This window comes from Carassius carassius, chromosome 42 (assembly GCF_963082965.1).
Source record: "Carassius carassius chromosome 42, fCarCar2.1, whole genome shotgun sequence".
In the NCBI taxonomy this organism is placed as follows: Eukaryota; Metazoa; Chordata; class Actinopteri; order Cypriniformes; family Cyprinidae; genus Carassius; species Carassius carassius.
In genome coordinates, this window is record NC_081796.1 from 12,998,695 (window position 1) to 13,012,461 (window position 13,767).

At 35.6% G+C, this 13,767-nt stretch overlaps 1 protein-coding gene across 3 annotated transcripts in view; it reads left to right on the forward strand.

Moving 5' to 3' along the window:
• LOC132123774 (double-stranded RNA-binding protein Staufen homolog 2) overlaps positions 1 to 13,767 on the forward strand; it is a 154,087-nt gene that overhangs the window by 41,449 nt on the left and 98,871 nt on the right. For all 3 annotated transcript variants that reach the window (XM_059534402.1, XM_059534403.1, XM_059534404.1), the window contains exons 6-7: positions 6,167 to 6,326; positions 12,977 to 13,084. In XM_059534402.1, coding sequence (XP_059390385.1) covers positions 6,167 to 6,326; positions 12,977 to 13,084 — 268 coding nt within the window. The remainder of the gene's footprint in view (positions 1 to 6,166; positions 6,327 to 12,976; positions 13,085 to 13,767) is intronic.

Below are 13,767 nucleotides of genomic sequence, written 5' to 3' on the forward strand. Positions count from 1 at the left end.
TGGGTTGCAGGAGCTGTTAATGGTGTAAACGACTGTTTGGAGAGGTGTTCAGGGTGGGTTGCAAGAGTTGTTATTGGTGTGAACGGTTGTGTGGAGAGGCATTCAGGGTTGGTTGCAGGAGTTGTTATTGGTGTGAACGGTTGTGTGGAGAGGTGTTCAGGGCAGGTGATGGGTGTTCTTTCAAACCTGCAGTAAAACTCGTTCAGATCGTCTGCCAGTCGTTGATTCTCCACAGTGCAGGGGGGTGGTGTCTTGTAGTTGGTGATCTTCTTTAGACTTTTCCACACTGTTGCTGAGTCGTTCGAAGTGAACTGAGTCCTTATTTTTTCAGAATAATTCCTCTTTGCCACTCTGATCTCCTTTTCCAGTGTGTATTTAGCCTGTTTATACAAGACATTGTCCCCCTTCCTGTAAGCATCTTCTTTGGCCTGACGGAGCTGTCTGAGTTTTGCAGTGAACCACGGTTTGTCATTGTTGTAATTTAGTTGAGTCTCGGTAGGAATACACATATCCTCACAGAAACTGATATATGATGTTACGGTCTCTGTGAGTTCATCCAGATCGGTGGCAGCGGCTTCAAAAACACTCCAATCAGTGAGGTCAAAACAAGATTGTAAATCCTGCTCTGCTTCATTAGTCCATCTTTTTACAGTCCTTAATACAGGTTTAGCTGATTTTAGTTCCTGCCTGTAGGTCGGTATAAGATGAACCAGAAGGTGATCAGAACGTCCCAAAGCTGCTCGTGGAACAGAGTGATATGCATCCTTTATTGTGGTGTAACAGTGATCCAATATATTACTGTCTCTGGTGGGACAGGTAACATGCTGTCTGTATTTTTGCAGTTCACGGGAGAGATTGGCTTTATTAAAGTCCCCGAGAATGATTAAAACAGAGTCCGGGTGTAATTGTTCTGTCTCTGTGATCTGCTCAGCGAGTTTCTGTAAAGCCAGGCTTACGTGCGCTTGCGGAGGAATGTAAACACTAACCAGAATGAGCGAGTGAAACTCCCGCGGCGAATAGAACGGCTTGCAGTTGACAAACTGCATTTCTAGATCAGGACAGCACATCTTCTTTAACACAGTTACATCTGTACACCACCGTTCATTGATGTAAAAGCATGTCCCGCCGCCGCGCGATTTCCCCGTTGATTCTGCGTCGCGATCCGCTCTGAACAGCTGAAAGCCCGGCAGATGGAACGCGCTGTCCGGTATGGCGTCATTCAGCCAGGTTTCCGTGAAACACAGAGCAGCAGAGTGTGTGAAATCCTTATTTGTCCGAGAAAGCAGAAGGAGTTCGTCCGTTTTGTTGGGTAGAGAGCGTAGATTTGCCAGATGGATGCTAGGCAACGGCGTTCGAAATCCGCGCTTCCTGAGTCTGACGAGCGCGCCAGCTCGCTTTCCCCGCCTGCGCGTCCTGAAGCGTTTAATCAGCGCCGCTGCTCCTCCGATAACAATATTCAGTAAAACATCTGAATAATTAAAATCCGGAAAAACATCTTGTGGTGCGTTCTGCCGAATGTTCAGCAGTTCATCCCTGGTGAAACTGATTGCAGGAATATAACTAAAGACAGGACAAACTAACAAAAAGACAAAAACATATGCAGAGCACGTCACGGAGGCAGCCATCCTGTACCGGCGCCAAGCAGCTACTGCTATTTGCGTTTTTTTATTGTATTTCTTCAAATGTAAATATTAGATGAAAAACAAAAATTTTAAATGTTGCCTTGCTAAATGAAATAAAATGTTTAAATTGAAGTATTAAAGTTTATAGTTTATAGAATATAGTTCTGCATTTCATTATAAGGCATGTAACACTATCTTTTCTTCTTTCCTGGTGGCTTTGGCATGGGCTTTGACTTCAACATCTCCCAGATGGCTTCAATTGGTATCAAACTTAATATCACGAGCCCTACAATGAAATGGAAGTTCTCTATTAGCTGAAACTAAATAACTGGAACATTTATGGAAAAGTATATGTAGATCAAATGACCCTTAGTTCAGTATAATTCAGTACACTGCACATGTCTGTTTCAGTTTTAGACTTTTCTCTGTTCAAGTTTAAACAATCATGAAAGCGTTTAGCATAGTCATTGGCCAATGATGCTGTTTTCTGCCTGCAAGGTTTCACCTAAAAATTAACTAGAATATTCTGCTTAAAAAAATTAATAATAAAAAAAATACCTTTGGTCTCTTTCAACTGGTGCATTTTATGTTAAGTCAGCTGTTCATCAACCCATTTTACATTTGTAATGGGATGTACTCAGCTGTTCAAAAGTTTGCTTTTTTTGTATATATTTAGTATTTTTATTCAGCATGGATGCATTAAATTGATCATAAGTGAGAGCAGTGGCTTTTATAATGTCAAAAAAATATTTATATTTTAAATAAACACCGTTCTTCTGAACTTTCATCAAAGAATCCTGAAAAACTTCAGTTTCCACAAAAATATCAATAACCATTTTTTTCAGCATTGATAATAAGAAATACTAGCAAATAAGAAATGTTTCTTAATCACAAAATCAGTGTATCAGTAAGGATCACGTGACACTGAAAACAGTTTTGCATCACAGGAATAAATTACATTTTAAAACACACATGCAACCTTGGTGAGCATAACTGATTTCTTTCAGGAAAAAAAAATTGTGTATTTCCAAGTGATATCTGATGGATAAAATCAAGTCATGCCCTACATTTTTCTATTGAATAACCTGTTTCACTCGGAAGCACATCAAGTTATGAAGGTAAAAAGGGTACCATTTAGTTAACCAGCTTCTGATTCTAAGCATTTCTAAACGTCCAACACATTTTGACCTTGTTCATGAATGTTGCAGATGTATTTTTAATTCCCCAGTTGCTTGATAAGAGCTAAAACTGTGAGAGCGTGATGATTTTGGAAAGCAGCAGCTACTTTTTAGCACGGTTTGGTCCCCAGATGCTGCAGAGGAGTGTGAATGGGTTCTCTCCGACGAGGGAAGGGGGCGAGCTGACGCTGGGTCAGTCAGTAGCGTTCCTCAAAAAGGCCTTAAAGTGCAAACAGACCCTTAAATCTGCCCACTGAACAGCGGCCTGACAGCCCTGCATGGGTGAGCCAAAGTTAAGATAAAGAAAGCTGGATATATGTGAAGCCGCTTTTGTTCCGGGCTCCTTCGCTTGGAGCCAATGGGAGTCATTATTTCACCAACTCATTGTTATGTCATTGACCCCATGGAAGAAGGGCCCTTTAATTTCACCATTTATTACTCTACCAATATTGTTCGGGTACCGCCTCAGAAATAAATCTGCCTTTTCTCTAGTTGTTTTAAAGCTTTGTACACCACTCCCATCAGCCTTTGTGTCTTTAGATACTTACTTCATTGGAGCTCAGTGACAGCGAAGTGAAGGGGGTACATAATAATGTCCGATACAGCTGCATGCATAGAAAGAATGGCTCTCGATGCTCAACTAGCTGTCCGAAAACAGACTAGTCAGTTTTCGAAATAGTTTAGATTTGTTTGTAGCCGTGCTTTACTTGGAATGCAAACAGTTTCGATGAATTTCCTTTAAAGCACTGTCGCTATAGTCATGAACGTTCAGACGGATGCATCACATCTCATGCTGTTTTTATTTATTTCTTTTTGAGTATTGAGTGTGTATTGGTCAGTATTATGAATGCTCACTTAATCCTACTTTTACATTTAGATTGCCCCTGCTGTCATCAATTGCTCACTTAAAGTTAAACTTTAAAACACTGATTTAATAACACTGATAAGTAGCAAATCTCAAAATAAATGTCAATTTTTCATACTGAATAATCATTTTTACATACTCTTCAAACTTCTAAAGATCAGTTTTCTCATTTAGCTTAGTTGATTTATATGTATCCATATACAGTCTAGATCACATGTAAAGTTCTTTTTTAAACCTGGAAATTTTGAGTTATTTAAAACAAAAGTCAGCTGAAGAATTATGTCTTATTAATATTGTTTAAGAATAGAATTTGTACAATTTTTTAATGTATTTTAAAAAATAGTTAGTAAATACTAAAAGTAGAAGCATTATAAGTAGTGGTATAATATTGTGGTGCTTAAATTCACTTTCATTCACTCCATGTTTTGAAACATTTTTGAAAAATGTATTTTACTTTTTTACATTTTTTTTTATATTATTTATTTAGACAAAATTGTAAGGAATTTAATATTCATAGAATTGTATTTTTTTGTGCCATTTATTGGTTCTTGGCAATGACATACATTTTTATTATTATGAGCATTACTGGCTTATTGTATCTGCTGCAATTGTAATATTGCTGTATGCCCCATATATTTAAAGGGGTCATATGAGGATTTTTTTTAAAGATCATTATTTTGTGTATTTGGTGTAACAAAATATGTTGACATGCTTCAATGTTCAAAAAACAGATATATTTTTTAAATACTGTACATTATTGTAGGTCCTCTATGCCCCGCCTCTCTCAAACACATTGTTTTCTACAAAGTGGCTCCTTCTGACATTCGAAGTCTGCTCTGATTGGCCAGCTGACCCAGTCCATTGTGATTGGCTGAACATCGCAAGCATCGCGAGGAAATGTAACTCCCCTTTCCATAATCGCGACCTTCTTCTTTCAAAATAAATGTAAAGACTGTTAATAATGTCCTTAGTTTTACCATCAGTTCAAGCCCGAAAGAGGAACAGAGTCACGTGACAGACACAGTGATAAAGCTCGTATGTGTTTGCAGTACACAAACCTCAGACGGTTAAGACAGCTGACTCCACTGTTTGACCGTCTCTCTCTCTCTCTCTCTCTCTCTCTCTCTCTCTCTCTCACATGCATGCATGCACACACACGACATGTAAAACTCCGCATTTGAACAGTTAATATCAAATACTTAAACTAATAACAAAACATACTTATAGTAGCTGATTCAGAAGCGCCAGATTGTCGTAGCAAAGTCAGAATGACCTCCTCTCCTAGGTTCACGAAATGGTCGTCCATAAAGTACGTTGCTGTTCTGTTGTAAGTAATCTTAAAGATTCCTAAATGCATCTACTTTCAGAAGGCCAAATAAAGTGCCTTTGCTTTCGCCTAGAAACACACATCATCTCCCTGACTGCTTCAACATTAACTGCGGTTACTGAAACCACGCCATCTTTCTTTGCGTGAACTTTTGGGCGACATTATACAAATATTCCCACATCGTGACCAAACAGCAACCTCCTGCTCTCTCTTGTGAAGTCAGCAAGGAAGTGACTTAAACTGTAATTCGTCAACTGTCCGCTAGAGGCTGGCTGCAGAAGGGACTCAATCCTATAGACTCCCCATGTTAAAAAAAGCAGAAAAAAAACATGTTGACAGCCTGGTTAAAAAAATTATTTTGGTCTGTATAGCTAATTTTCCCCTTCATGACAACTGCGAGGGGAGTACATTTTTTTTTATAACTCATCCATTTAAAAAAATGTAAGCAATTTTAAGTTATGCATTATTAAGTGTGTGGCCACTTGAGTGACAGGTGGATTGCTGCTGCTGTCACCACTGTCAAGATAGGTGGGCGTGGTTTCAGCAACCAGCTCTTTGCCCATTTTCGATTATCCGGGAGTGACTCATGGTGACATGCTGCCAAGACGGCAACGGCCGCCTCTGCCCACTTTGAGCTTCAAAAACACTTTTTGGAATCCTACGGGTGACGTCACAGACACTACGTCCATGTTTTTATACAGTCTATGATCCTTGACGTATACATGTGGGGTCGTGGCAGAGTCTTAACTTTGATAAAGAATATTTCTTTGGATTTGAGACTTTATTCTCTGTACCTTCAGGGATCTTATCTATGCAAAACCAGCTTTTAACACTCCAAAGAGAAAGGAAAACTCGAAATCGCATCATATGACCCCTTAAACTTGATAGCATGGATGGAAAAACAATTCCTTATTTTTATTTTAATGCTCCTCTATCATCACAAGTCATGTTTTTTCCGTCATTCCTTCCAATTAGCAACCGCCATGTTCAATTCATCTCCTGGTTGCTTTTCTAGTGTCTGTTGTTTCCATTCTAGAGTTTGCACAGGGATAAAACTGCCAAGTTTCGATAAGATAATCCTCTTATAAATCAAAGGGCTTTTTTCCTTTTACCTGCTCTTTTCTCTTTGACTCAACCTTTCCTTCTCTGTCTCTTGGCCCTCTCCCAAACCTAGGTACCATTACCCAGTGCCTAAGGTATTTTATGTGCAGCTGACAGTGGGGAACAACGAGTTTATCGGAGAGGGGCGGACTCGCCAGGCTGCCCGACACAGTGCAGCCATGAAAGCCCTTCAAGCCCTGAAGAACGAACCCATTCCAGAGAGACCACCTCAGGTAACCTTCACAACTGTCCCTCCTAACTGAACACACACTGCAAAGCCATGCAGTCAAACCTTTTTTTATTTCATTATTTCACAATACTCATATTCAGCAAGGATGCATTAAAATGATCAAAAGTGATCTCATCCTGTATCCTGAAAAAATGTATTTTCACAAAAATATTCAGCAGCACAACTGTTTTCAAGATTCATTATAATACATAAAATATATTTCTTAGCTATCAAATCAGCATATTAGTATGATCTCTGAAGGATAATGTGACTAAAGTCTGGCGTAATGGCTGCTTAATATTCAACTTGCCATTTCAGTTAAGAAACATATTAAAATAATAATAAAAAAAATGATTTTAATTTGTAATACTATATAATAATATAATTGTTTCACTGTATTTTTTTTTATTTAAATTCAGCCTTTGTGAGTTTAAGAGACACGAAAACATAAAAAAACTAAATACATTTTGAACATTAGTGTACATACTTCTGTAGTGTACATAAGATCTATTATCTATTATGATCTATTATCTTGTTTAAGTGTTTTTGTTATTTTTCCAGATATAAAATCTGAGACCATTTTACCACTTGGAAATTTAATGTTTACAAATTTTGACTTATTCAGAAATAAATTAAATAAAAAATGAGCGGAATAAGAAATATAAAAATTCTGTTTAAGAATTTATCATTAAAAATGTCTAATTTGTAATGGATATTATTATAAAATCCATTAAACAAATGTATATATATATATATATATATATATATATATATATATATATATATATATATATATATATATATACAGTACAGACCAAATGTTTGGAAACATTACTATTTTTAATGTTTTTGAAAGAAGTTTCTTCTGCTCATAAAGCCTGCATTTATTTGATCAAAAATACAGAAAAAAACAGTAATATTGTGAAATATTATTACAACTTAAAATAATAGTTTTCTATTTGAATATACTTTAAAAAAATAATTTATTCCAGTGATGCAAAGCTGAATTTTCAGCATCATTACTCCAGCCAGTGTCACATGTAACATCCAGTCTATCACATGATCATTTAGAAATCATTCTAATATTCTGATTTATTATGAGTGTTGGAAACAGTTCTGCTGTCTAATATATTTGATGAATAAAAGGTTAAAAAGAACTGCATTTATTTAAAAAAAAAAAATTCTAATAATATATATTCTAATAATATATTTTCTTTACTATCACTTTTTAGCAATTTAACACATCCTTGCTGAATAAAAGTATTGATTTTATAAAAAAAAAAAAAAATAAAGAAAAAAAAAATCACTGACCCCAAATTACTGACCAGTAGTGTATATTGTTATTACAAAATATTTATATTTTAAAAACATAGCTTCTTTTTTATTTTTTTTTATTTTTTACTTTTTATTCATCAAAGTATCCTAAAAAAGTATCACATGTTCTGAAAAAATATTAAGCAGCAGAACTGTTTCCAACTTTGATAATGAATCATCATATTAGAATGATTTCTAAAAGATCATGTGATAATGATCCTAAAAATTCAGCTTTGCATCACAGAAATAAATGATAATTTAAAGTTAATAAATTTAAAAACAATTATTTTAAATTGTAATAATACATCACAATATTAAATTTTTTTCTGTATTTTTGATCAAATAAATGCAGGCTTGATGAGCAGAAGAAACTTCTTTCAAAAACATTAAAAATAGTAATATTTCCAAACTTTTGGTCTGTACTGTATATATATATATATATATATATATATATATATATATATATATATATATATATATATATATATATATATATACATATATACATATATGATTTTTTTTTTAATTGAAGTATTTTCACTAATAGTCTGGGACATTTTATGTGTCAGTTTTCTGTTCATGCTCTGCATATTCATAACGTAATGTCAGGTAAAAGTGATATTAAGGCTGACGATATTTAAGAAGACACAACTGTCCTTGTTTCCTCATTATCTGTCAATGATCGCAATATCTAGCTATGTTTGAACGTAGCTTCAAGTCATCCTTCAAAATATTAATTTCTCCCACCGGAAATCATATTACCTTGTGCCCCAAATTCCTGACATTGACCAATGTTATTTAAACTGCAGTGGCGCCTCTCCTATATAGTCGTGTCCCTCTTCTGTCTCCATAATGAGGGCTTTGTCAGACGCTTCTTCTGTGTATTGCTTTACAAATTGATACACCATACCTGTGCACACCTCAGGGCAAAACCATGTTCGTCTGCATGTCTCCGCACTCTTGTACCATATCTCAAACCTCGAGGACACACACATACACAATGGGTTTCATTCACACATATTTGTGCGCACATCTTTACTAGCTTTGCTTTATTAAATCACTAATTATGTGTACTTGATCCCTCATTTAGAAGTATACAGATTTAATGACCAGAAAGAGAATTAAGAGCAAATTTATTGAATGTGACAATAATGAATGTTACTTATATTACAAAAGATTTCCGTTTCAAATAAATGATGTTCTTTTGAACTTTCCATTCATTAAAGAACCCTGAATGGATATTACACAGCACAACTGGTTTTAACATTGATAATAATTATATTATTTTTCTTGAGCACCAAATTACTGAAGAATAGAGTAATGACTGCTAAAAATGCAGCTTTGAATCACAGTAATAAATTGCATGAAAATTTTAAAATAGAAGAGTTATTTTAAATTGTTATAATATTTCACAATATTATATATATATATATTACTGTGATCGAGTCTGAGACCATATTGAATTTCGTAATCTTTACTATCTTTGCTTAGAATAATCCAGATTTATCTACATTTAAACAATAATAAGAGCAACGTTTTGTTGCAGACTTTTCTGTGAATATAAATAAGGCCGTTTGCACCATTATTAGGGAATGAGAGTTGGTGTTTGTGGCTCAGCTGATTTTTATTGTCAAGTACACAATGTTTTGCTTCCCTTCAACACGCTCATAAACTCACAAAGCCAATTGTTTACCACGTGCTAACAGGCAAATGAGCACATGCCAGAGTGGAGGGAATAAACAAGGTCACAGTATGTACAGTAAGCACAGCTCTGAATGGTTAGTAAACAGACCTCAGGAAGCTCCTCAGTACCGCTCAAAACCGAGTAACGGGGTCCGTCCACTGGATGTCATGGGAACGGTGCTCAGTGACCGCACACTGTAAGCAGGAAATCTCTCAGATGAAGAAGTGCTGACAGAAAGGCGGATTTGAGGGGTTTTCAAAGAGAAGTGGATGATTAAACCATCAGAAATGTTGATTTTCAATTTGCCCTATTTAGCAGATGTTTGTAAGGCATTTGTTTTATATCAGTCACTAATGGCTTCTTATTTTAGATTCTAAAAAAACCTGAGGCTCAGCCTGAGAGATTCAGATGTGGTTGATACATAAAACACATGTGTATTCAAAATAAACAAAATGCTGTGTTAAAATCAAGGATATTAAAATAATTGAAGTTTTTTTAGGGGGCGTTTCTCTCTCTCTCTCTCTCTCTCTCTCTTCTCTCTCGTAAGTTTAGCAAAGACAACTCAATAGCATAGTTTTCTCGACTGAATTTTATAAGGACCAGATAGCTGTGGGAGGCTCTCAGTAACTACAAACCTGATTCCAAAAAAGTTGGGACACTGTACAAATTGTGAGTAAAAAAAAAGGAATGGAATAATTTACAAATATCATAAACTTATATTTTATTCACAATAGAATATAGATAACATATCAAATGTTGAAAGTGAGACATTTTGGAATGTCATGGCAAATATTGGCTCATTTTGGATTTCATGAGAGCTACACATTCCCAAAAAATTGGGACAGATAGCAATAAGGGGCCTGAAAAGTTGAATGTACATATAAGGAACAACTGGAGGGCCAATTTGCAACTTATTAGGTCAATTGGCAACATGATTGGATATAAAAAGAGCCTCTCAGAGTGGCAGTGTCTCTCAGAAGTCAAGATGGGCAGAGGATCACCAATTACCCCAATGCTGCGGCGAAAAAATAGTGGAGCAATATCAGAAAGTAGTTTCTCAGAGAAAAATTGCAAAGAGTTGAAGTTATCATCATCTACAGTGCATAATATCATCCAAAGATTCAGAGAATCTGGAACAATCTCTGTGCGTAAGGGTCGAGGCCGGAAAACCATACTGGATTGCCCGTGATCTTCGGGCCCTTAGACGACTCTGCATCACATACAGGAATGCTACTGTAATGGAAATCACAACATGGGCTCAGAAATACTTCCAGAAAACATTGTCGTTGAACACAATCCACCGTGCCATTTACCATTGCCGGCTAAAACTCTATAGGTCAAAAAGGAAGCTATCTAAACATGATCCAGAAGTGCAGGCGTTTTCTCTGGGCCAAGGCTCATTTAAAATGGACTGTGGCAAAGTGGAAAACTGTTCTGTGGTCAGATGAATCAAAATTTGAAGTTATTTTTGGAAAACTGGGACGCCATGTCATCCGCACTAAAGAGGACAAGGACAACCCAAGCTGTTATCAGCGCTCAGTTCAGAAGCCTGCATCTCTGATGGTATGGGGTTGCATGAGTGCGTGTGGCATGGGAAGTTTACACATCTGGAAAGGCACCATCAATGCTGAAAGGTATATCCAAGTTCTAGAACAACATATACTCCCATCTAGATGTCGTCTCTTTCAGGGAACACCTTGCATTTTCCAACATGACAATGCCAGACCACATACTGCATCAATTACAATGACATGGCTGCGTAGAAGAAGGATCAGGGTACTGAAATGGCCAGCCTGCAGTCCAGATCTTTCACCCATTGAAAACATTTGGCACATCATAAAGAGGAAGATGCAACAAAGAAGACCTAAGACAGTTGAGCAACTAGAAGCCTGTATTAGACAAGAATGGGACAACATTCCTAAACTTGAGCAACTTGTCTCCACAGTCCCCAGACGTTTGCAGACTTTTATAAAAGAAGAGGGGATGCCACACAGTGGTAAACATGGCTTTGTCCCAACTTTTTTGAGATTTGTTGATGCCATGAAATTTAAAATCAACTTATTTTCCCCTTTAAGTTACACATTTTCTCAGTTTGGACATTTGATATGTCATTTATGTTGTATTCTGAATCAAATTTTGAAATGTGAAACTTCCACATCATTGCATTCTGTTTTTATTCACAATTTGTACAGTGTCCCAACTTTTTTGGAATCGGGTTTGTAATATTTCTACAACTGTGGTCCAGAGTTATTACGTTATTTATTATGCATTATAAGCTGATGACACCAACAATAATATAAAAGTGCTATTAGTTGTTATTAATATGTTTATTTTTCTTTTCACGTTAGCCTTACACTCTACAAGCCTTTAATAACTATACAGGTTAAAATGTTGAAAGGCATGGAAGAATCATAGCAAAAAATATAATAAAAGTCATGGAAATTTCTGTAGCCAATATAAATTCAGCTTAAAAAAGTAAATCAGAAAAGTAGTACTTCAGTAGAAGCTGCTCTTTTGTGAGTGCGATCTTGATGTTTTTTTTTTTTTAAATCCCTTTCCTGTCCTCTCAATTGAAATCATTATTTAGAAAGTGTGGGATTGCTGTATTTGAAGTACGTCTGGGAGCATTTGCAGTCTGAGGAAGAGCAGCCTGTTCGAAATGCTCCTCAAAATCTGGTAAACTCTTTAGTTGTGTGAATGTTTTACTTCCTTTGTGCATTTTAAACTCCAAAACCGAGTGTGTTAACTGATATTTTAGCCAAATCTCTGCGTTTTGATCATTACAACACTTAGCTTGTGACCTGTCAGATCAGTTTAAAAAGGGCACACAAACAAACCTTTACAGACTGTCACTGTTGTGTAAGAGTTCTATTGCAGCTCCTGTTATAGTTGATAAGATATGAATCAGAACTAAGGGAACCACTCTTGGATCAGTTTGAGAGCTTTTTCTTCTCACAAAACCAAGCCATTTTCTCCAGAATCAAAAACCAGAAGCATTTTTTTTCTTTAGTGGAGTTATGTGAGAAACTGCATTCAAGCAGAATCACCATCAGGTTGGAGATCACAAAGCCTGTTCTTAACATCTTCCTGGCAGGTTTTCATTCTGCTAGTGGCTTTAATGTAGGTTCGGGGCTGATTTGAGGTCAGCAACGGAAATCTTTGTAGCGTAATAAAGGGATTGTTGAGAAGAGATAATCAAATTCGGACACCGTTATGCATTGAGATTTGTGAGTTCTTGCAAAAAAATTATAATAGTAATTGCGATGCTGCATTAAGCCATTCTTATTCACTAATGCAAAATTTTTTTTTACTTATAAAAAGTTATTTTTATGTTTGTTTATTTTTTATTTATATATTTAATCAATAAACCTTTAAAAAAAAAAACTCCAAACAACTTATGATTGGACCGCAATAAAGAAAACCATTAAACAGAAACAGTAATTTATACATAATTTCTTTGTGCTATAAAAATTGCACAATTGTTGAATAAGAAAACACTTTTTGGACACTTCTGTTAGGGGGAATATTGTTGGTCTAGCATTTTTTTTTTTTTTGTAAAATCAAAGTAATATACACAGTATCAAATAGGCCAATATACTGGATAAAATGTAACAGTTATTTTTTTTTAATACGTCTTTTGTGTTTAACTCTTACAGTGTTCAGAGGAGAAGATAGAAATGGAGGAGAACAGCGATGTCAGCAAATCCGAGATCAGCCTGGTCTACGAGATCGCCCTTAAGAGGAACCTGCCTGTTAACTTTGAGGTAAACTGAGCTACTTGAATTGAAAATATAAAGGTATGTAACATTAATAAGGATAGATCTACAATCATTTTCATTGCACAGTTATTTCCAGTTCTAGTGACCCTATCCAGCTTATAAAACATTTTGTTTGTACTCCAATGCAGTTGTATCCTTTTTCTCAGCTAGACAGCACAAAAAAAGTGTCATACAGTAGGTGGCCAACCAGAGTGTGTTTTCTCTCGGTGCGAGCGCCGCTGCGTCTGCAAAGTTCATTTGCAGCTTTTGACTTCTGAGTGGCACTTTTAGGGAGCACTAAACCTGCAGAAATTAAAAATAAATAAATGAATATATAGATAAATAAATACATGTGATAAAAGGAAAATAAATAAATAAATGATGCAATAAAAACAAAAATAGTTCATTTGTAATAAAATGTAATCCTGAATTTATATTTTAAATTACTTTTTTCTTTTATGTATTTTTTTAAAAAACTTTTCTAGATTGCTCCAGGACTGATTTAATGTATTTTTATATCAAATAAAAAAATATTTATGTGTGGGGAAAAAAAAATTCAAGGCACTTCAGTGTCTATAACTTTTAATATTTTCGAGCATGATCAAATCTGGTTGATAAAAAGTAAAGCTCAAAGTGTCTTCTTTCCAAAGACACCAAAAATTATGTTTGTAACACACTGAAGTAGGAAA